Below are 22,001 nucleotides of genomic sequence, written 5' to 3'. Positions count from 1 at the left end.
GGGGCCGTTTACCATACACTTACCTGAGTAAGCGTTTATCAAGTCACATTACCTCACCGGATGAATATGGTAAGGACTAAGAATCTTACCCGGTAAGAACGAGACAATGACCATGAGTCTTACCCGGTAAGTGACGACGATGATTCTTATCACGGTAAGCGCTTACCGGTGAATTGTTGCATACAATGTCGTTTTGATGGATTAAAATCTTACCCGATAAGTAAATAATAGTGTTAAATTTTACGGGTAAACACTTACCGGGTAAGTGTTTGGTAAACGGCCCTTAGTCAGAGAGAAAAAAAATGACACACAATAACAACCATAGTGACCAAAACTGTAAATAGGTTTTAAAGAAGGATAAAAACGTAATTACTCTAATTATTATTCTTCCTTATGATCGGTGACCAACAATCGCAGTCCTAATTTGTCTAATCAAAAATGGGTTTTATGCCCAAAATCTTTTTGGGATTTTTTTGGAATAAATGGGTTTTATGACAATTTAGGACTAAAAAACAAAGTCTAATTATAGGGGTAATGTCTGATTGGTTTGAACTTGAGCTCTAAAGGCCAAAAATGTTTGGAGGTCTCAAGTTCAAATTCAATGAGGAAATAAAAATCCTCTTGTGTCTATGGAGGTTCAAATGCAGTGACTCCGGGCTACCAACAAAACAGATGGTTGTCTTGGAATTAATTAACTCGCATAGCGGGTTGGATATTTAAGTTAATAAAAAAACAAAATCACATTCAAACACAAGTTGGGAAGCTGTTTTGTGGATTTGTGTAGTCCTATATAAGAACTTCGCTTTGATATATTGCACGCCTAAAACGAAGTGTGATACAAGAACTTGATATCTAAAGTGTTGTAATTGAAACGAATGCTCGGATATAAAAAACCAGTGTTTCGTAGATAGAAACTGAAACAGATAGTATAGTTTGTAAAATTGAATCATTGTGACTATAAGGCTCTCTCTCATCTAACATACGCATGTGTTCTGTGATTTGGACATAAATGGATTTAAACAGTTGAACTTGTGTGCAAGCACGCTTCCTGCGGTTATGACTGTTGTACTGAGGTTAACTATAAAAGTTTAAAATAAGTTTTGTTTGTTTATAGAAATAAAATTTTGTGCGTTTAATATGGGTCTCAACTCTATTTTTTATATACTAGAAGGGTACTCACACAATGCAGCAAGATACATCTCGATTTTAATGTTTCATTTTTTTTTTGTCTCAGTCGGTGTTATAATACGGTTTTATGTGGTTTTGAGGAAACGATAATGTTTTTATTTTTGAATAAAATATAAATATGAAGATATCATAAAAAATGAAAAAAATATTGATATTAGTACCAAACTAACTATTTAAAATTTCTTTTTTTGTATATTTCTTTAATTTTTTTTGTTTAATAATATAATTTTTATATTGATAATAATTAAGTATTTTGTTAGAAGTTAATGATTATTCTAATTATATTTTAGATTATTTATATTTAAAATGAGATGTTTATCCTATATTTTTATTATGTTTATCTGCAGTTAGTTACACGTATTCAAACATGAAACTTTAATAAGTTGTACTTACGCATATTTTACTTGTAATATTGAATTTTAAGTAATATGCATCAATAAACAGTGTTTCATGCATAAAAAATGGTTTTTAAAAGTTTTTATCAAATGTTTTATAATATAGTATAGATGTGCAACTCGTCTATTTTATTTTTATTTTCTCGTGCATATTTATTTACAAGTTTTTCGACGCCTAAATACCGGTGACTCCAATAATGATAGCACAAAAAAACGAATCATAATGATAACACTGTTAAAGAAGGAAAAACTTACACTATGACGAAACAGATTCATTAATAACACCTTGGTTCTCAATGGTTTATTATGGTTGTTATTAATGCTTGAATTCATATTAAATAGTGAAAAAGATATACATTAAATGTCTTCAGTTGACATTACAATTTATAGAGAATATTACATTTTTGCCCCTATAGTTTATTGAAAATTGCTATCTATGGACGGTATATTTTTGAAATTGCAATTTTAATTCTATATCTTACAGTTTCTTGTTGTTTTCGTCCTTACGGTTTTATAATTGATTATTTTTTGGTCCCTCGTACTTAAAGTTAAGATTAGTTTCAAGGACGAAACTGTAATTTTGCAACCACATAGACGAAAGTCATATTTGTAACAAACCATTGTGGGGGAAACCATATAATTTTAATTGAAACATATGTAATAAGAGAAAATCGTTTAAACTTGATCAGGATCTGCCATTTTGTAAACCTTAATTGACAATAAAACTTGATAACTTGGCCCAAAACTCATAAAGACGTTTGGCGGGGTGTTGAGGGATGAGGAATATGAATCATGATGAAATATCTGGTTAGGTTTGATATAATATAATTGTTCCATTATCTTAAACCTAGGCATGGCAACGGGACGGAGATGAGACGGGTTTTGTAATTTCTGGCCCTGACCCCGGGACCTGTTTTAACGGGGATTCCCCATCCCTGTTCGGGTCGGGTGAGTCGGGTTCCCCACTGGGTCGGTGAAAATCACCATCCCTACTTAAACCTGTTAATTTTCATACCTAATCAAATTGGAAGAATATAACTTTTATTCTTATTCTTATTCTTATTGTCCTGCTTTTTTCTTTTCAGTTTCATTCTTATTCCTTAAAATATTTAATATATTTGTCATAAAAAAATATTAAATAAAATGGGACCATTTATGGGTATTTTGAGATAAATGCATTTGATTGAGATGGCTACCTAATATCCTTAGGAACTCAAAACATTCCAATTTTTGGACCAATGATCAATTTAAAGCCCCTAAAGATGGTTAAAATGTGAAGAAGTGTTTTTCCTTAATATATTATAATAAAAAAAGTCAAATTTTTTATTCCATTGTTTTTTTAAGTGTATAATATTTATATACGACAAATGTAACAAATAAATTTATATACTCTCTTCATCTTTGGTGAAGTTTGAACCCCTAACCTCTTAAGAGATCAAAGACTACGATACCACTATGCCGAAAACCCTTTGGTTTTCAATTACATTGTTATGAGTAATATTGATTTGTTATTGGGTTGTGTTTGCTTTTTGAAATCAAATTTTTTTTTTGCTTCTATTTCAATGTGGGTTGTACCGTACGTATTGTAGTGTAAGAAGTCTCTGTAGCACAAGTTTCAAAATGAACATCACTGAAAGTTACCAAAGGGTCTTTGGTCTAGCGGTATCTGAGCCTCTTGTTTCTTAGGAGGTCAGTGGTTCAAACATCACCAATGATGAGGAAGATAGTATGTAACATCCCAAAAACTTTGACTTAAGTTGTAGCTAATTGTCGAGACAAGGGTTTAAGTTGCAAGACTATATTTACTCATAATTTCTTTCAATCAAATTCCAAATAAAATACTATTTTATCTCTTATCCACTTATACAATCTTCAACTTCAACTTCAACTCAATCTTACTTCTTTTTTTCATTTAACAGTGATCTAATTCAATATAAAATATAATTTTGTAAAAATTATATATATAATTTTTTATCATATATAATAATAATTTTTAATTTTTTTAAATATAAAGATAGATTAAACGGATTATTGCATATTTTAAAACGTAATTATAACTATAAAAACGTATCATACAATTGAAATTAAATAAGATAAGTCCCAAAAGTAAGTATGATAATATATCAATAGTGTGCTCTATTTGTATGGAATTGAAAACTACGAATTTTGATATATATATATATATATATATATATATATATATTTTTTTTTTTTTTTGTTAAAAATCACTTTTTAATTAGATAGCATTATTTAAAAAATAAAAAAATAAACCAACCTATAAACAAATGGCACATTTCAATGTTATTTAGTAAAAAATGCTTCAATCTTAGGATTGTTAGATGAGAAGATTGGTTGCTTTTTTTTTCTTTTTTTTTTAAACTCCTTTTGTCTCATTCCCAATCAGATTGTGATTGGAGATGGTCTACAACACTGCAAGATAAAGTTTTGGATACAATAGTATATTAGAATAACAAGTTCAAATAAGAATTGTGACACAATAACAAAAAATGGAGAGGCAACGATTTTGGGAGCAGAGTTTCAAGTTTCAGCAACAAAATGGGAGAAGTTGCAAACTATTTGTCATTTTATAGCATCTCCAACAACTATGCTAAAATAGAGATTCTGGAGATTTATGATATATTTTTGCTCAAATAGTTAGTTATGCTATACCTTATGTTAAAATATAAAAAAGAAAAGAGAAGGGTATAAATCTCCAAATCTGAAGAAATCTTTGAAATTATTTCTCACCAATAAAAGACATTGAAATTAAATGTTTAGGGAAAAAAAATTTCATTAAATAAACTGGATATTTTAATAATATGGTTAATGGTAAAATTGCTAAAATAGAGTAGCTGTTAGAGTTGAATGTATTTTCTTGAAATTTTTACCTTTTAATACTTTATCTTAGAAAAAACTATAACATAACCTTTGAAGGTGCTCTTACCTTCTCCAAATGATTTCCATACAAGAACTGAGAGAGAGTAGAATAATGAAGCATTGCAATTTTCTTGTTTAAATATATAAGAAACAATAAAATTAGAAGTACAGTAATTAAAGTACTAATTACTATCAATTTTTGTATTACTAACTGTGAATGCAAAAGATAAACCACAACAGTGGTGCATGATTGGTTTGAGTTTGAGCTCAAAAGGTCAAAAGTACCTAGAGATCTCAGGTTCAAATCCAAGAAGGAATAAAAATTCTCTTGTGACCATAGAGGTTCAAATGCGATGACTCCGGGCTACCTGCAAAACAGGTGGTCGTCCTGACCTCCTGGGATTAATCGGCTCGCATAGCGGGTTGGATATCCAAATTAATAAAAAAAGAAAAATTGAAACAACAATAAAATGTCTTATATGATTAGTAACATTTAGAGATTCATATTTAAACAAGATTTAGGATGTGTGTAATGTTTATGTATCAATAAGTGTTCTTTTAAATAAGGGCAAATTGCATGAAAAAGTAATGTACTTTAACTTGATTCCTATTTTGGGTAACGTACTTTCAAAACTTCCATTTTGGTACCTAAGATGTAAAATTTTAAACATTTAAGTACCCGGGTAACTGGTTGAAGTATTAACCGATTATCATGCTGATGTGTCGAGTGATATGGTATCCAACTCGGTATTATTTGCTGACCTGGTCAATGACGTGGATTTTTTTAAATCTAAAATTAGTCTTTTTTTAGTCTAAAATTAGTCTTCACTAGGTTACCTGGGTACTTAAATGTTTAAAACTTTACATCTTAGGTACCAAAATGAAAGTTTTGAAAATACGTTACTCAAAATAGAAATCAAGTTAAAGTACGTTACTTTTTCATGCAATTTGCTATTTAAATAATAAAGAGTTAATTACGTATTTCTTTTTTATATATGAAAATTTGGATTGGGTCGCCTAAACAAAATAATTACATAGATGGTCATCGTGGTTTTATTTTTATTATGAACTATGGCCTACTTTTAACTTCAGATTCTTGAAATGATGGGCTTTTTGGTAATTTTACATTTTCTTTTTAAAAATAAAGTATTTATTAAAATATTCGATACACTAAATAAAATATTATTTTTTTCCATGAAAAATATGATATAATTAGATAATTATTATATTTTTGAAAAAAATTGAAAGAAAATATGAATATAATTTTATTTCTCTGAAACATTTATTAAAATATTTATTATATTAAATAAAATATTAATAAGTTTAGTAAAATATTATTAATTTCTCTTTACCATTTATTTTTAATACATGTATTGGTGGAAAATATAATATAAATATTTAATTTTTGGAAAAAAATATAAAAAATTTCTCTTAAATGTTTATTAAAATACTTAGGGGCTTTTGGCAGTTGCTGAATGATTTAGTGCAGAATAGTTAATAGGTCAGAATAGTTAAGATGGTTAGAATGATTAAGTGCTGAATGAAATAATGTTGTTTGGTAATTGTTTTCTGAATGACAATAAATTACCATTTTAACCCTCTGAATGATTTAGTACTGAATGAAATAGAGCTGTTTGGCAGATATCTGAATAAAACAATTATATTACAAATATAACTACATATTTCATATTAATCCAAACAAACGTAACATTATTAGTTCAAAACAAGATTTCATATTAGTCCAACGAGACATAATAAACAAAAACATAACAATCAATTGCAGGATTACTAATCAAGCATCATACAATCCACACAAACAACTATTTTGGCAGCAAAACTCTGCAGTAAATCTATTGCTTAATTTGCATTTTGGAACTGTTCTTACAAATCAATATACAGTGAGTTCCATCAGTAGGACCAATGCGGTATGCAGTATGGGTAGCCACAAAACCCAACCAAAACATTGCAATCGAACATTCTGCAGAAAAAGTCTAACCATGAATCTAAAACTTCCTTCAATAATAACATAAACAGATGAATCTTCTGCACCGAAACAAATACGTTGTTATGATAACAATGGACAAACGACCCATTTTGGCTTCAAACTTTGCTAAACGCAAAACATCACAGTTTTCTGGAGACATTCCAAGAAGGAATTTGTTGCGATCAACCGTTATCAGAAAAGGTATGGCCTCGGTTTATCTGAAGCTTGCGAGGAAAAGGATGGAAGCGACCGAAGACCTGCTGGAAGAAGGCGAGACGGCGTTGTGAGACAGCGACCGGAGACGGCGACCGTGTGACCTGCTGGAAGAAGAAGACCAACGATCTTGTGTGTGGGGGGAGCGATTTAAAGACCGGTGATGTGTGAATGAACGTTGGGTAGAGAGTAGAGAGGACAAAGTTGGAAAAATAGAAATATGAATGGTTTAATGAAGCCCTATATGCAAAATGGTTAAGAGGGGTGATGTAACATTAAGAGCCATTTTTTTTGTTGTTGCTAAAACAACCCTGACCTCTTATCGATTAAGAGGTTGGCTCTTAATGTCACCATTAAGAGCCAAACAAACAGCCCCTTAGTACATCAATTAACTATTTTATAAAATAAAGAGTACATTTAATAGAACTAGAAGGGTACTCGCACAATGTAGCGAGATACATCTCGATTTTAATATTTCGTTTTTTTTGTCTCAGTCAATGTTATAATACAGTTTATGTGATTTTAAAAAAAATAATGTTTTTATTTTTGAATAAAATATAAATATAAATATATATCATTAAAAATTGAAAACAAAATATTGATATTGGTACCAAACTAACTATTTTTTTGTATATTTCTTTAATTATTTTTTTAATAATATTTTATAGAGTTAATAATTAAGTATTTTATTAAAACTCAATGATTATCTTAATTATATTTTAGATTTTTTATATTTAAAATGAGATGTTTATCCTCTATTTGATTATGTTTATCCCATGTAGTTACACGAATTCAAACATAAAGCTTTAATAAGTTGTACTTATGCATAATTTACTTGTAATCATGAATTTTAAATAATATGCATCAATATACGTTACTTTATGCATGAAAATAGTTTTTAAAAGTTGTTGTCAAATGCTTTATAATGTAATATAAATATTAGTTTTTCTTTTGAACATTTATTTCCAATACTCTTTATCGGTGAAGGTTAATTGAAATATTTTTTTTTCTCCTTTAGAAAAATCACAAAGATTGTGATGTAGTAGTTGAAATCCTGATAAATATAGTAGAATATCCTATATGTTTAGGGTTCAATTCCAGACGTACACAATAATTATTGCCACTAAATTATCATATCTAATTTTCTACAATTATAATTTATCAAGATTAGTTTATACATAGCCTAAAACATCTATCCAGAAAACAAAAAAACAGTTTTAAAAAAAAAATTAAATTTTGAGAATTTTCCATCTTTTTTCTCATGGGGGTTGATATCCCCACCCCGTCCTTCTCACACCAACCTTCACTCTCACCCTCACAACTTTCCTTCACTCTAACCCTCACATACTCACCCCCTCACATGAGGGGGTGGGGTTAGAAAAACCCTTTCTCATTTTAACATACGCTTGCAGTAAAATTTACTACAAATCTCCAAAATCTCATTTTTCATATGGTTGTTGAGATTTTCTTAAAAATACTCCAACTATAAATCCTGAGTGAACATTGTGAATATCTCCTCGACCAACTCCGCATCTAATCTCTCACAATCTTCATCAGCCACCGCACAACAGTAAGTCTCCGAAATTTCACATTTTTGATTTGATTGGATCGTTATATATATCAAAGTTCGCGATCTGAGTTGAGATCTGTGGTGATTTTGTTGTTTCCCTTGAGGAAGAACAGGAATTTCAAGGAACGATAATGGCACGCAAGAAGATCAGAGAGTATGATTCCAAGAGGCTGGTGAAGGAGCATTATAAGAGGATTTCTGGTTCCGAATTGGCTATTAGATCTGCACAGGTAAAGAGATTCAGTTCTATGTTTAGATCCGTGGGATTTTATTTGTTACTCTAATTCTTATAGCAATCGATTCGCTTGTTAGCTCAGTTGTTCTCAATAGAAAGAGGATTTCCCTTTGTAAATTGCAAACAGTAAGATTTTGCGATGTGAAGTTTATTATTGTTTCCATCTGAAAACTAATTGGCAACCATGCATCATCATTGGATCATATATACTGCACTAGGAAGTGTTTCTAAACCGATCTGTACTTTCTCTCGATCAGCCTACCAGATGTAGCCTGTGTTGAACACTGTTGAGGCTAACACAAGTAAAGATGAGATGAACATGTACGAACATGCTTCTTAGCCAGGCTATGATACCATGGAAATATCCACAGCCTTACATTTCAAAATCATTTGACAGTGACTCAGCGAGTTGTAAACTCAATATGATACACTAGCAAATCAAGGTTGGGGGCTCATTAGGTAGCCTGTGTTCAATACTGTTGAGGCTAACACAAGTGAAGACGAGATGAACAAGCACAAACATGCTTATTAGCCAGGCTATGATACCATGGAAATATCCACAGCCTTACATTTCAAAATCATTTGACAGTGACTCAGTGAGTTGTGAACTCAATATGATAAACTAGCAAATCAAGATTGGGGGCTAATTAGTAGAAGGTCTATCATAATGCGGGATCGGGGAAATGGATTTGAACTCTTTAAGCTTAAAGATTTGTTGGTAGGTAGAACACATTTTTTGGTATACAAGGGTATATAACGACATGGTTTCTTATGGCCCTAGAATTTTGGCCAACTATTATTAGATATGATGGCATGTGAGTCTTCAAAATAGAAGTGAATGGAGGAATTATTTGGTTTCATATGATCTTTTGGCATTAATTTATTAACTGTCAAGATCACTAGCCATTAGCAAATCAAGATTGTGAAGCCATGAAATAAATTATTCACTCATAGGCAAGATAGTATTACTGGGAATCAACTATTTTATGGTCAACTGGTGTAGATCTTGTAGCAATTATGTTGATTATTTTATATCGCCAGTCACCTAAATGGACTGATCTCAAAGTAGCCTTCAGATGCTTTATGATCTTACTATTAAGTGATTCTGCCGTACAACTCGATGAAGCATAACAGGGTTGTCCTTGAAAATCATTCTTCGACACAAAGTGGTTTTTTTGACATTACTAACATTTCCATAATCTAAAGCCAATTCTGTTTGTCGCCTGCTAATGTTTGGTCAACGCCTAAAGGTCTTTTGGCCATATGGCCCAACCCCATTAAGTGGCGTTGAGACAGGCAGTTCAAATCTCATAAGTGGTGGTTGTTTATGATGCTGGGTGTTTTTAACTCTTGATGATTGTTGAATGTGGAGTATTTGTTATATTTTTATGATTCAAACAGGATTTTGTGGTATTATTGTTGATTGGCGTATTTTTTTTTGCAACTTTAGGTTACAGAATCAACCGACTTGAATGATCTAATAGAGAAGGAACCTTGGCTCTCCTCATCCAAATTGGTTGTAAAACCAGATATGTTGTTTGGGAAGCGTGGTAAGAGTGGCCTAGTTGCCCTGAATCTCGATTTGGCCCAAGTTTCTGAATTTGTAAAGGCACGTCTTGGCAAAGAGGTAAGTACTTCTGCTCTGGTCGTTTGTATTACAACTCGTGTATTCTGTTGGTACATGTTATACTCTATTGTTTGATATAAAGAGTTCAAGTTTAGTTTATTGATAGTCAAATGAACTACTCTCAAGTTGATGTGAATTCTCGTAGTTTTAGAGGAAAGCGTAATAACTATACTTAACTTATATATATCTGCATGTGTTCGTGTATAGACACACATGCATCCATATCATTGCTGAATCTAAAAAGTACGAGGTTTAAATTTTATACTCAAATGTTGATTCTTTCCTCAATTCAAAGGCTGTATATTTTGTGTGTGAATAAATGAGAGCAATCCCACTGTGTTATACGTTCATAAACACAAACAAGATTTATCACTTGCAAGTGTAATACTACAAAATACAACTATTTTAGTGAGACAGTTCGCCGTTTTGCAACAATCTTGTTTGCCATTGTGTTGACTTAAGAGCCATAATCTTTGCTTGTTTTGCATCTTCGAACTTTTTGATTATGCTTGCTAACAAGTTGTCTTCACTTATAGGTTGAGATGGGAGGATGCAAAGGACCCATCACCACATTCATCGTTGAACCATTTGTTCCACACAACGATGAATTTTATATCAACATTGTTTCCGAGCGACTAGGGTGTAGCATTAGTTTTTCAGAATGTGGAGGAATTGACATTGAAGAGAACTGGAACAAGGTTCATGGGTGTTTTATATATATATATATATATTCATTCAGTATTTTATATACTTTTCATTCACATTATTTTTGGTTTGCAGGTCAAGACAATTTTTTTACCAACTGGGGTGTCTTTGAATCAAGAGATATGCGCTCCACTTGTTGCGACCCTTCCATTGGAGGTGAGTTTATTAGTCTATCTATCCCAGAAAGTGCTCACTTCATGAAAATAGTCCAGTTTAAGGCCGATCCTTGAGAAACCGTTAAGGTTATTCATTTGCAAGTAGAGGTCATAGGTTCGAGTAAAGGAAACAGTCTCTTTGCAAATTGGCATAGGGGCGACTCAATGTAATAACTTAATGGTCTTCACCTCTTGAACTTATTGTAAATCTCTCATTACTCGGGATCAGCACAGCGTTATACAGCAAGCTAAAGCACAATTATAATTTACACCCATGAGTCTTTGTGCATTTTGAATCTCTAATACTTATTTCTGCAATCATGCAGATCAAACCTGTAATTGAGGAGTTCATCACAGTCATATATGCTCTATTTATTGGTAAATTCATATATATATATATATATATATATTAAGATCTCCGCTCTTATTACTTACCTACGTAAAGAATCTTGTAAATTTCAGTCAAAACTGACCAATGATCTCTTCATTTTCGTGTATTCAGATCTTGACTTCACTTTCCTTGAAATGAACCCTTTCACCTTGGTTGACGGAAAGCCTTATCCTCTTGATATGAGAGGAGAGCTTGATGACACTGCTGCCTTTAAAAACTTCAAGAAGTATGATTATATTCTTCTAGTTTCCATATAATTAACAAATAGCAGCCTTCTAGTCTCATCTTACAGTACTTCTAATGTTTCAGGTGGGGCAGCATTGAGTTCCCATTGCCTTTCGGAAGAGTAATGAGTGCCACCGAAAGCTTTATTCATGGACTAGATGAAAAGGTGCAGATTACTAGCCATAAAGAGTCTTGGATACTTGATATTTGTTGCACTATTCTAATCAATACCATCTTCAAGTTGTTTTGGTTAAAATCTTATAAATCTGAAAGTGTCTCGTGGGTGTTGCTGATGATCAAACAAAAGACGAATATGAATGGGACTTCCAAACTTCCCACTTCTAAATTTGTTTAATCTAAAAGTAGATTTGTGAGCTCCTAAGCTCAAAGTTGTGGGCTAACAATAACTTCCATCATGCTTTTAAGTAAATTGAGAGGTTATTGGGCCAGCATGCTTTTGGGTTATGGGAACGTTATTAATGATATTAGAGTCAATCGTTGTACCATCCGGAGGGTGGGGCAAACCTCATCAAGCATGATGAGTCCCTGAAAGGGAGGGGGCAGGGGCGGACCCACTCTTTACAATATGGTGGCACGGGCCGCCACTTCGTTCCTCCATCGTAGTGTAAAAACTTGTAAGGTCATGAAATGTGCCACCATGTCATTTTGTTGTGTGCAACCGTGTATATTTCGAAACTACAACAATGACACAAGTTACCATGGTAGAGTTGGTTTGCATGGGTTTTCTCCCACCCAGACGCAGGTTCGAATCCTGTTTGTGTCATTTTCTTAGTTTTTAGCTTTTAATTTCAGATTTATTATGTTTCCGAAAGAACTTGCACTAAAAGATTCGAACACGAAACCTCATATGTGAAAAGCAAAGAACTAACCAACAGACCAATGATGATTTTATGAAAAATATCTATATCTTTGTTTCTTATAGCAAATGGTGCCACCACTTGAAACAAATTCCGGAGTAACATCTTAGGCAAATCCCATATTGCCGATGAAAAAGATAATTTCCACCATGGTTTTAAGTTGATTTCTTGCTTTAGGTTATGGGGCGTAACCTGAATTAACGAGTGGCTGTTTATACTCTTGCAGCATTGTTGACATGATGAAATTAACCATTTGATATTGAAATGTTGCAGACTAGTGCATCTTTGAAGTTTACGGTTCTTAATCCAAAGGGACGAATTTGGACCATGGTTGCCGGTGGAGGTGCCAGTGTCATATATGCTGATACGGTATGTTTCCGATCCTTATAATCTGATTTATGAAAAGAAAACTGATTATCGAAGCTCTCTTACTTTTGAATTTATCGTGTAAACCAGGTTGGAGATCTTGGTTTTGCTTCCGAGCTCGGAAACTATGCAGAATACAGTGGTGCACCCAATGAAGAGGAGGTTTTGCAGTATGCTCGAGTTGTCATCGATGTAAGTGGCTCGATCTTCAATTTTACTCATGAAACCTGAATAATATTCCCTCCGTCCAATGAAAAAGGCACAGTTTTGGGAACGTGTAAGTATTACACTTTTTAATTAACTAAATGACAATTTTACCCTTGATAATAAAGGGAGTAATGGATTTTTTCATCTCGTAATCAAGGGTACAATTGGGAAGTAGGCACTTACTTTGGAAAGTGGACACTTATTCTTAGACAAATAAAAATAGGAATGTGGACACTTATTATGGAACGGAGGGAGTACATTTAGGGCCTGTTTGTTAGCAGCTTAATGAGCTTAATCTTTTTAATTAACTAAATGACAATTTTACCATTAATGATAAAGGGGTAATGGATTTCTCTCTCATAATTTAGGGTAAAATTGGAAAGTAGGCACTTACATTGAGACAAACTAAAATAGAAATGTGGACACTTATTATGGAACGGAGGGAGTACATTTAGGGCCTGTTTGGTAGCAGCTTAATGAACTTAGTGAGATTCGTAGCTTATTCGGTCAGCTATACACGACTGTTTGGTAGTGGCTTAATATATAGAAAGTGACTAAAGCTTCTAGGGGGAAGCTTTATGCAGACAGCTACGTTTTTTCCAAACCTGCACCTCCCCACTAAAAAACATGCTCATTCCATTTATGAAAAAACCTTCCCAACAAAAACCTTCACGATCTATACGGACAGGTTAGTCCACACAGACAACTTTATTCCTACAGGATTTAATGGAATAACAACCAACAACCCCTCAGAGAAAGAAAATGCATATATACACAGGATTGTATGATTGTGATTATGATGATTCGGGAACTTTGTGTTTCATTTTCATTTTCCAGAACAGATAACCAAACTACACAAACCCGATATATGCCACTTTTTTTCTAATCAGATTAAAACTGAAAATAAGGCTTTTGTTTTTAATTATCTTTGTGATATAGAATTATAGATCCAATATTTATAAAAACATTATGTACAGTGCGCAACCGCTGATCCAGATGGTCAAAAGAGAGCCCTTGTTGTAGGAGGCGGAATTGCCAACTTCACTGATGTTGCAGCCACATTCAACGGCATAATTCGTGCCATGAAAGAGAAGGTTAATTCTTTACTTGTTTACATTGAATCGATATCAAATGTGTAGTTTTTCATTCAAATGGTAAAAAAACAATATTGACGGATTTTGACACTTCTTATAGGAGTCTAAGTTGAAAGCTGCCAATATGCACATCTATGTACGGAGAGGAGGTCCGAATTACCAAAAAGGACTTGCAAGGATGCGTGCGCTAGGAGATGAAATAGGCATCCCGATTGAGGTAAAGAATATTGTTTATTCTGCCTTTATTTCTCACCGTTAACATCCTAAAAACAAGAGGGACTCAATCTTGATGGATTTGTCGAGATACTTTCGAAAAATGTAGTTCGGTTTAGTTCTTATTTAGGTAGCAAAGATTTTTTAAATTAAAATTTTCTATTTTGTATTCATTTTGACCGATAACCTGTTGATCTTGTAATTTTTGTTGATGTGGATGCCCGTTTACAAAAGGTGTATGAAAGGGTTGTGGCAAAGTGAACTATAAACTTGAATCCACGTCATTAAATGTTACAAGATTGGCATAATGCCGGTCAAAATGGTCAAATTTTTTTTTGAATAAACTTGAATCCACGTCATTAAGAGAACTTCAAAAATTTGGTCACATTAAGTAGGTTACACTAAATAAGATCCAAGGCAAAAACCGTTGAGTTTTTTTGAAGATTTTTGGCCTTCAGCTAATGTCTATGGGGCCGTTTATGCGAACCCTTATCCGGTAAGCGCTTACTGGTAAGATTCAATACTGTCATTTACCTTATCGGATAAGATTTTAATCCACCAAAATGACATCGTATACAACAATTTACCCGGTAAGTGCTAACCGGGTAAGACTCGGTCCTTGCTATATTCATTCTGTAAAGTAACGTGACTTGGCTGGTAAGCGCTTAAACGGCCCCTAAGAAATATTAAAACCGATCATTCAAATATTATTTTGGAACATGTATTTAGATGTCATATAATCAAAAATGCATGTTTTAGAAGTCCATTTGGATGACTTTTGGTCGATTTTGTCCACCTCAAATTTATTTCTGCTTATAAATACTTTTGCAGGTGTATGGGCCTGAGGCAACCATGACCGGAATATGCAAACAAGCGATCGAATGCATTACTGCCGCCGCGTAAATTTGGCCAACCTTCGTGTTTTTCCCCTTTTCTCATCTGTCGTCACATTCAAATGGAAGTGTTCTGTTTTGGTTCGCTGTATTGTTCTTTCAAATGACATTGTAGAAAACCGAAGAAAAGGGAATAATTGTGGCTCGTTTAATTTCAAAGTACAAGATTGTTTACGGATTGTTCGGTAACGGCTTTGAATGGCTGAATGAGATTAATGGCTTATTTGGTAAGTCATATAAGGTTGTTTGGTTGTGAGATATCAATCCATTCGGTAAGTTGGTTAAAGGGTGTTAGAGAAGTTATCCTTGTATAAAAAAAACACAAAACACAATGGTTTATGAAATGAAGGGTAAGCTATGATTTTCGTCCCTGTAGTTTGTTGTTTATAACAATCTTGGTCCCTGGTCTTTAAAAATTACACTTTTATGGTTGTTTCGGTTTCCATTTCGTTTTGCTTTTCGTCCTAAAACTAACTCTGTTAGAAAAGTGGTTTCAGGTCATGGGTATTTCCGTCTTTTTATTTTTTATCTGATTTTCTATTAAAAAACTAAAACTATATATAAATATAATAATGACATTCCATGTAATTGTAACCTGCCAATCGTTGACTCTTCTCCGGCCAAAACACTTGTAATATTCTCCGGTTGACCCCAACATACCATTTCATTTTTTTTACTTCAATCTGATTTTTTTCTGCTTAAATATTGATTAGGTTGATGGTGAAATTTAAGGAACATTTAGCCCACAAATTCATCAACATTCAACCTAAAATTTAACAATTGAAGAAGGATTCCCCGGTATCGGCGGGTAATAGGAAGGGAATGGAGATTTATTTTCATACCTGAAATTGCATCGCGGATGACATTACCCGCTTCTAATCCGACCCAATTATTTTTTTATTTTAATTATTATGTATATAGCGTGTGTATAAATAATTATATAAGTATATATGTATATGTATATGTATATGTATATTATTATTATATGGGGTTTTTTTTCAAATTCATTATTTTATAAAAAAGATATCATAACTCAATTTGCATTTAAATCAAATCAACTATATATCTTTCAATCAAGAAATATCACACATCTTAAATCCAACTTACACATTCAAATATTTAAGGATGAGATATTTGGATTTGGTGAACCACTTTACCCCTCTTTCTGTCATCCCAATTAAAAATTAAAGCTTTTATCTTTATTTAAAACATTTAATGCAACATATAATTTCATAGAGCAAACTATAAATTTGGTCCTTGTGATTTGTTGAAAGTAACCCTTTTTATCACTACAATTTAAAATTACAAAATGGCCATCAGAGTTTGTAAAAATATCCTGGTTTTTTCTCTAACAATCGTTAAAAAATTATGTTAAATAAGATGCATTTTTTTCTTTTTATTGATTATTTTTTATTTTTATCCAATCAAAATCGCTTTTATGAGTTTTGGCTTATGAATTTTGATTGAATAAAAGACAAAAAATTTCGATAAAAAAATGCTCATTATTTAACGAAATTTTGAACAACGGATGGACTAAATTGAGACATTTTTACAAATCATAATGATTATCTTATAATTTTGAAACTACAGAAACAAAAGTATTATTTTAGACAAACCACAAGGACCAAATTTGTCATTTTCTCAACTTAATAAAACCATCCCAAACATCTTCTACAAATTTCTTTAAAAACAAAAATCCTTTAAAAAATATTAATATTCTAATTCCAATATATTCTTTTTTATTTTTTACATATTATAACAACAATTATACAATTAAAATACTCTAAACATTTAATAAAATATTATTTAATTAAAAAAATCTGATTTGTGAAAATAATACAATATCATATCTATATTTGAAGAAATTGAAAGAGTGGCTTGTTTTAATAGTTTTATTAACATGTATTTTTTGAATTGTTAAGAAGTGAATCTTGTTTTATAAAAAAAAAATCTGTCTCTTAATAGTTCTAAAATATTCTAAATGATTTTGTATCTTAAGCCTCCCTTAACCATCCAGCGCCCTAATTTCATCGCAAACAATTACCAAACAATTATATATCATTTTGTACTATATCATGAGAGTCTCTTAATTATTCTGACCACTTAATCATTTTTCATCAAACCATTCGACAACTGCAAACAACCCCTAATTTCTCTCTTCTGCTTTCTCTATTTTGGTGAACAATTTGGAGAAAATCAGTTGAAGTAAAAACAAATCTCTAAAATGTTGGTTTTGAAGAATCTATCGGAGATGGTATAAAAGATTCTGATAAATAATTAAATAATCAAATAATTAAAATAAAATTCATGAAACAATAATTCAATGGAGACTTGCATCATAACAAATAAAATCGATGGTTGGACAAGTATCTGACCAAAATCAAACTTGACTGAAACTTTTGACCAACTTATAAAACAAATTAAATAAAAAATAAAATGAAATAAAATGAAATTAAAAATGTAGCCTGAAGAATATTATGGTTTCCCAATGCGACAAAAATACCTTTGGGTTTAGAGTTCAAGGTTTGAACGTTTTAAAATATTCCTTATACCATTTTAATACATAATCTCAAAAATCCAAATATTTTTATTTTTCTTATATCTTTAAATTTACAGTTGTAACATATTTCGATCTTGTTTGGTTTGCACAAATGGAATAGATTTGGAGGATTTATAATAATCAAGTAATAAAAAATGTAATTTACTTATTTTTTTAATTGTTTATAATTTTTTTATAAATAATGGAATCCAATTTCATTTCAAATTCTACAAACCAAAAACACCAATGATTTTAAATCCATTTCAATCCAAATCTCTTCAAATTCAAATCCTTCAAAAACAATCATGGAAACCAAACAGACCCTTAGGGGATTGGTTTTGAGGATTTAGAATCTTTGATGTGTTTGATTTGATGGATTTGGAATGAAATTTCATTTTTTATAAATAATTTATAAAAATAAAATATAAATTATTATAAAATAAGTAAATTCCCCTTTTATTAATGAATTATTAGAAAATAAGTATTTTTTAATATATTTTAAAACATTATTGTACATAAATCCTACGAAATCCCAAGAAATCCTAACCACCCTGAGGATTTCAAAATCTCATGTTTGAGGTATTTCAAATAAATCATAGGATTTCAAATCCTAAAAATCCTGCAAACCAAACATGAGATCGGAATGGACTTGAAATTCAAATCCCCCCAAATCCATTCTATTCCTGCAAACAAAACGAGACCTTACTGGATTATATTTAGATGCGTTATTAAGGAGTCATTTACCTAAAACATTATCCTGCAACTGTTTATCAGAAAGAGTCCACGCCCTCGATTACCTTACAGGGTAAGATTCCAGTTCATCAAAACGACATTCTATGTCACAATTTTTCCGGTAAACACTTATCAGACAAGAATCGTAACTCTCACTTACCGGGTAAAAATCCCAATCATTGTCATCGCTCTTATCGTGTAAGATTCTTGATTATTGTCATGTTCATACAGTAAGATAAATAACGTGATAAACGCTTACTAAGTAAATGTTTGATAAAAACTCTAATTCTTCAATATATTTTACAATTAAAACCATCAACTACCTATAACAAAATACATGTTAAACCTAATAGCATGTTTGAATTATATTTTATTCATGTTACTACCATAAAATCAATTAAAATTTTATTAATAGCATTTGACTTTTTTTCCCAATAAAATATTGGTTCGTTTTAAATTATGTTCGGTTTGGTATGCTTAACAAATCTGATTGATTTATTATGTAATATAATATTCTTACCAGATATCAAATCAGCTCACTTGATTTTGACCAAAATTCATGAGCAATTTTGTGTGAAATCATCAATATCTAGTGTCAATTTTGGTAAAAATCGTGTTCTGATCAGATCATCTCCAACCTTGACACTGGAAACATCAAATCTGATGGGTTCATTAACACCCAAAAAAAAGAATCAGCTTCAACCGCACTCTAAAAATACTTCAAATTTGTGGACCCCAAAAAATGTCTTACATTTTATGATTGCATTTAAGAATTAAATAAATAACAAAATCGAGATATATGTTGGATCCTAGGGTTTTTCTGAAATTTGACGTGTAAGCAGTACCCCTCCATATTTGGAGGTCAATTCCCTTTCTGTCTCTTCCATTGACAATTTTTTCGCCAATTTGCGGATTGGTTGGAGAAGGGTAAACACTAATTTTAGGTTTTTGCAGGTCGATTGGAGATGCTCTTAGATTTTTTGGGAAACTCGAAATGCAAATTACCACCAAACAACGGTTGTAGGTAAATTAGGCATGGCAATGGGGTGGGTTTTGTAATACCCGACCCTGACCCTGGTTTTTAGTAACAGCCCCCGGCCCTGGTTTTTAGTAACAGCCCTTGGCCCAGTCCTCGATAGGTACGGAGGTTAACATCACGTCTCCGATCAAACCCCATGAAGAATATCAGTTAGTTTGAGTCTACCGGGAATCCCTGACTCCGGTTTAAGTAACATCCCCGGCCCCTTGACCTGTTTTAGAGGGGAATCCCCGTCCCCGTTCGGGTTGGGTGAGTCGGATTCCCCACCGGATCAAGACAAATCACCACCCTTAGGTGAAATCGATGGTCATGGCTGACATTTGGGCTTGATTAAACTTAACCAATTGACATAAAACTCAAAACTGACTTTAGCAGAACAATTAATTTATAGAATTGAGCTAAAACCATACCTTAATTTCTAGCTGGAAATCGGAAAAACTTAAAGGAAACTCTTGAAATTTAAACATAGATTTCCAAATTTCAAGAGCATTTCCAACAATTATGCTATAATTTTTCAAAAATAAAGTATCAAAAGTTAAAATCTCTATAAAAAATTTACATCCAACTCCAACACCTACTATATTTTAGCAATTCTACGATTAATTATATTATTAAAATATAATTTATCTATCCTAATACTTAAAAAATAAAATGTTATCTCTTTCCTAAACATGAAGTTTTAAAGATTTATCTAAATTTGGAGATTTCCGTCCTCTCTCATTTTCTTTATTTTTTTTGAAGTATATAATATTTATATACGGCAAATGCAATAAATAAACTCACACGCCCTCCTTACCTTTGGTGAGGTTTGAACCCCTGACCTTCGAGGAGGCCAAAGACTACAATACCGCTATGTCAAAGACCCTTTGGTTCATTTTCTCTATCTTAGCATATGGAACAACATAACTGTTATCAAAGAGCCTTTGGTTTAGCGATATCGTAGACTTTGACCTCCTAGAAGGTCAGAGGTTCAAACCTCACCGTAACTGAAGAGGAGATGTAAGTTTATTTTTTTATATTTATCGTATATAAATAATATATACAGAAAAAAATATACTTAAAATGTAATAAATGATTTCCTAAAATGGAATTTAATTTTGATGCCTTAGATTTGTGTTTTGTGATTGGGCATAAGAAGGCAATGATGTTGCTTCTTCAAATTAGCCTGCAACTTGCAGGTTCCATCTCTCTTTCATTTCTTCTTCACTACACCTGCAAGTACACTTCCCTTTTTAAAGTTCCAAATACTCTAAAGATTGCAAATTTGGCGGGTGACACCTAAATCACACAAATTTAACCATAAGTATAGTGTCTGATTGGTTTGAGCTTGACTTTAAAGGTCAAAAGTACCAGGAGGTCCCAGGTTCAAATCCAATGAGGAATAAAAATCCCCTTGTGGCCACGGAGGTCCAAATGCGGTGACTCTAGGCTATCTGGAAAAGCATGTGGTCGCCCTAAGATTAGTCGGCTCGCATAGCGGGTTAGATATCCAGGTTAATAAAAAAAAAATCACACAAATTTAGTAGTAACTTCTCAACTTGTGAAGGGGTCAAAGTGTAAAAAAAATGAATTTTTGAACATGGTCTGCAAGAACATGGACCAAATCTGTAAATTAGTTTGGGTCCGCAAGTAGCACTTACGCTGCTACTTGTGAAGTATTTGGACTAAATTATAGATCTGGTCATTGTACTTGTGGATCATGTTCAGATTTTTTTTTACATTTTAAGCTCTCTGCAAGTCGAGGAGTTGCTATTTACGAGGTAGTGACTTTTTGTAAATTTTGGGAAAGAGCTGAGACAACTATTTTTGTTAATTTCTCGCTAAATCACCCTTCTACATTACTAATTTCCTCCCGTATGCATCAACATCAAGTTAATTTAATATCAACATGATAGCTTTTATCAAACTTGATCAATTAGTATTAACTAATTTAACCAATATGATCTAAGGGGGTGTTTGGTTAGAGGTATTAAACAGTAATTAATGAGAATGAAAATAAAAGAAACTGTTTGATTATATAATATAATAGACTCATTCCCCAGAAGCCCAAATTTTGATTCCATGTTAAACTGGGGGAAATGGAAATTCGTTCTCATTTTCATTCCTCTGACTGAACCAAACACCTCCTAAATCTTAAATATCACCTTAGATGATAATTTATCCATTTTGTCATTGCTTAAAAATTTTAAGTAAATAAATAAACATTACTTAACAGGTCAACAAATAAACTATTAAACTCAATAATCTATACTATATTATAAAACATTTGACAAAAACTCTTAAAAATCACTTTTTACGTGTAAAGTACTGTTTATTAATGCATATTAGTTAAAACTCAAGATTGCAAGTACAATGTGCTTAAGTACAACTTATTAAAGCTCCATATCTGAATTCGTGTAACTAACTGCAAATAAACATAATCAAATATAGAACAAACATCTCATTTTAAATATAAAAAATCTAAAATATAATTAG

The 22,001-nt window shown here is 32.0% G+C and overlaps 1 protein-coding gene across 2 annotated transcripts; it reads left to right on the top strand.

The window, feature by feature from the left end:
• The first annotated feature begins 8,176 nt into the window (after positions 1–8,176).
• Positions 8,177–15,451, top strand: LOC112522667 (ATP-citrate synthase alpha chain protein 1). 2 transcript variants are annotated; one of them, XM_025131945.1, is made up of 13 exons: positions 8,177–8,227; positions 8,341–8,457; positions 9,913–10,089; positions 10,626–10,787; positions 10,870–10,950; positions 11,276–11,327; positions 11,452–11,566; positions 11,650–11,731; positions 12,717–12,812; positions 12,900–13,001; positions 13,994–14,110; positions 14,211–14,327; positions 15,155–15,451. In XM_025131945.1, the coding sequence occupies exons 2-13, from the start codon at positions 8,359–8,361 to the stop codon at positions 15,224–15,226; spliced, it is 1,272 nt and encodes a 423-aa protein (XP_024987713.1). In that variant the 5' UTR covers positions 8,177–8,227; positions 8,341–8,358; the 3' UTR covers positions 15,227–15,451. The 2 variants fall into 2 exon arrangements, with proteins under 2 accessions (XP_024987713.1, XP_024987712.1); XM_025131944.1 differs by having other exon boundaries at positions 8,181–8,227; positions 8,336–8,457.
• Positions 15,452–22,001: the final 6,550 nt, after the last annotated feature.

Source organism: Cynara cardunculus, assembly GCF_001531365.2.
Source record: "Cynara cardunculus var. scolymus isolate 2C chromosome LG 12, CcrdV1, whole genome shotgun sequence".
Taxonomy (NCBI): domain Eukaryota; kingdom Viridiplantae; phylum Streptophyta; class Magnoliopsida; order Asterales; family Asteraceae; genus Cynara; species Cynara cardunculus.
The sequence above is the reverse complement of the archived record's forward strand: the minus strand, read 5'-3'. Positions and strand labels throughout refer to the sequence as shown.

What these genes read in the sequence shown, in the direction of transcription:
- LOC112522667 (XM_025131945.1), top strand. Translation starts at nt 8,359, where the DNA reads ATGGCACGCAAGAAGATCAGAGAGTATGATTCCAAGAGGCTGGTGAAG. An exon ending in ATGCTCGAGTTGTCATCGAT is followed by an intron (nt 13,002 to 13,993) that starts GTAAGTGGCTCG and finishes CATTATGTACAG; the next exon opens with TGCGCAACCGCTGATCCAGA. An exon ending in AAATAGGCATCCCGATTGAG is followed by an intron (nt 14,328 to 15,154) that starts GTAAAGAATATT and finishes ATACTTTTGCAG; the next exon opens with GTGTATGGGCCTGAGGCAAC.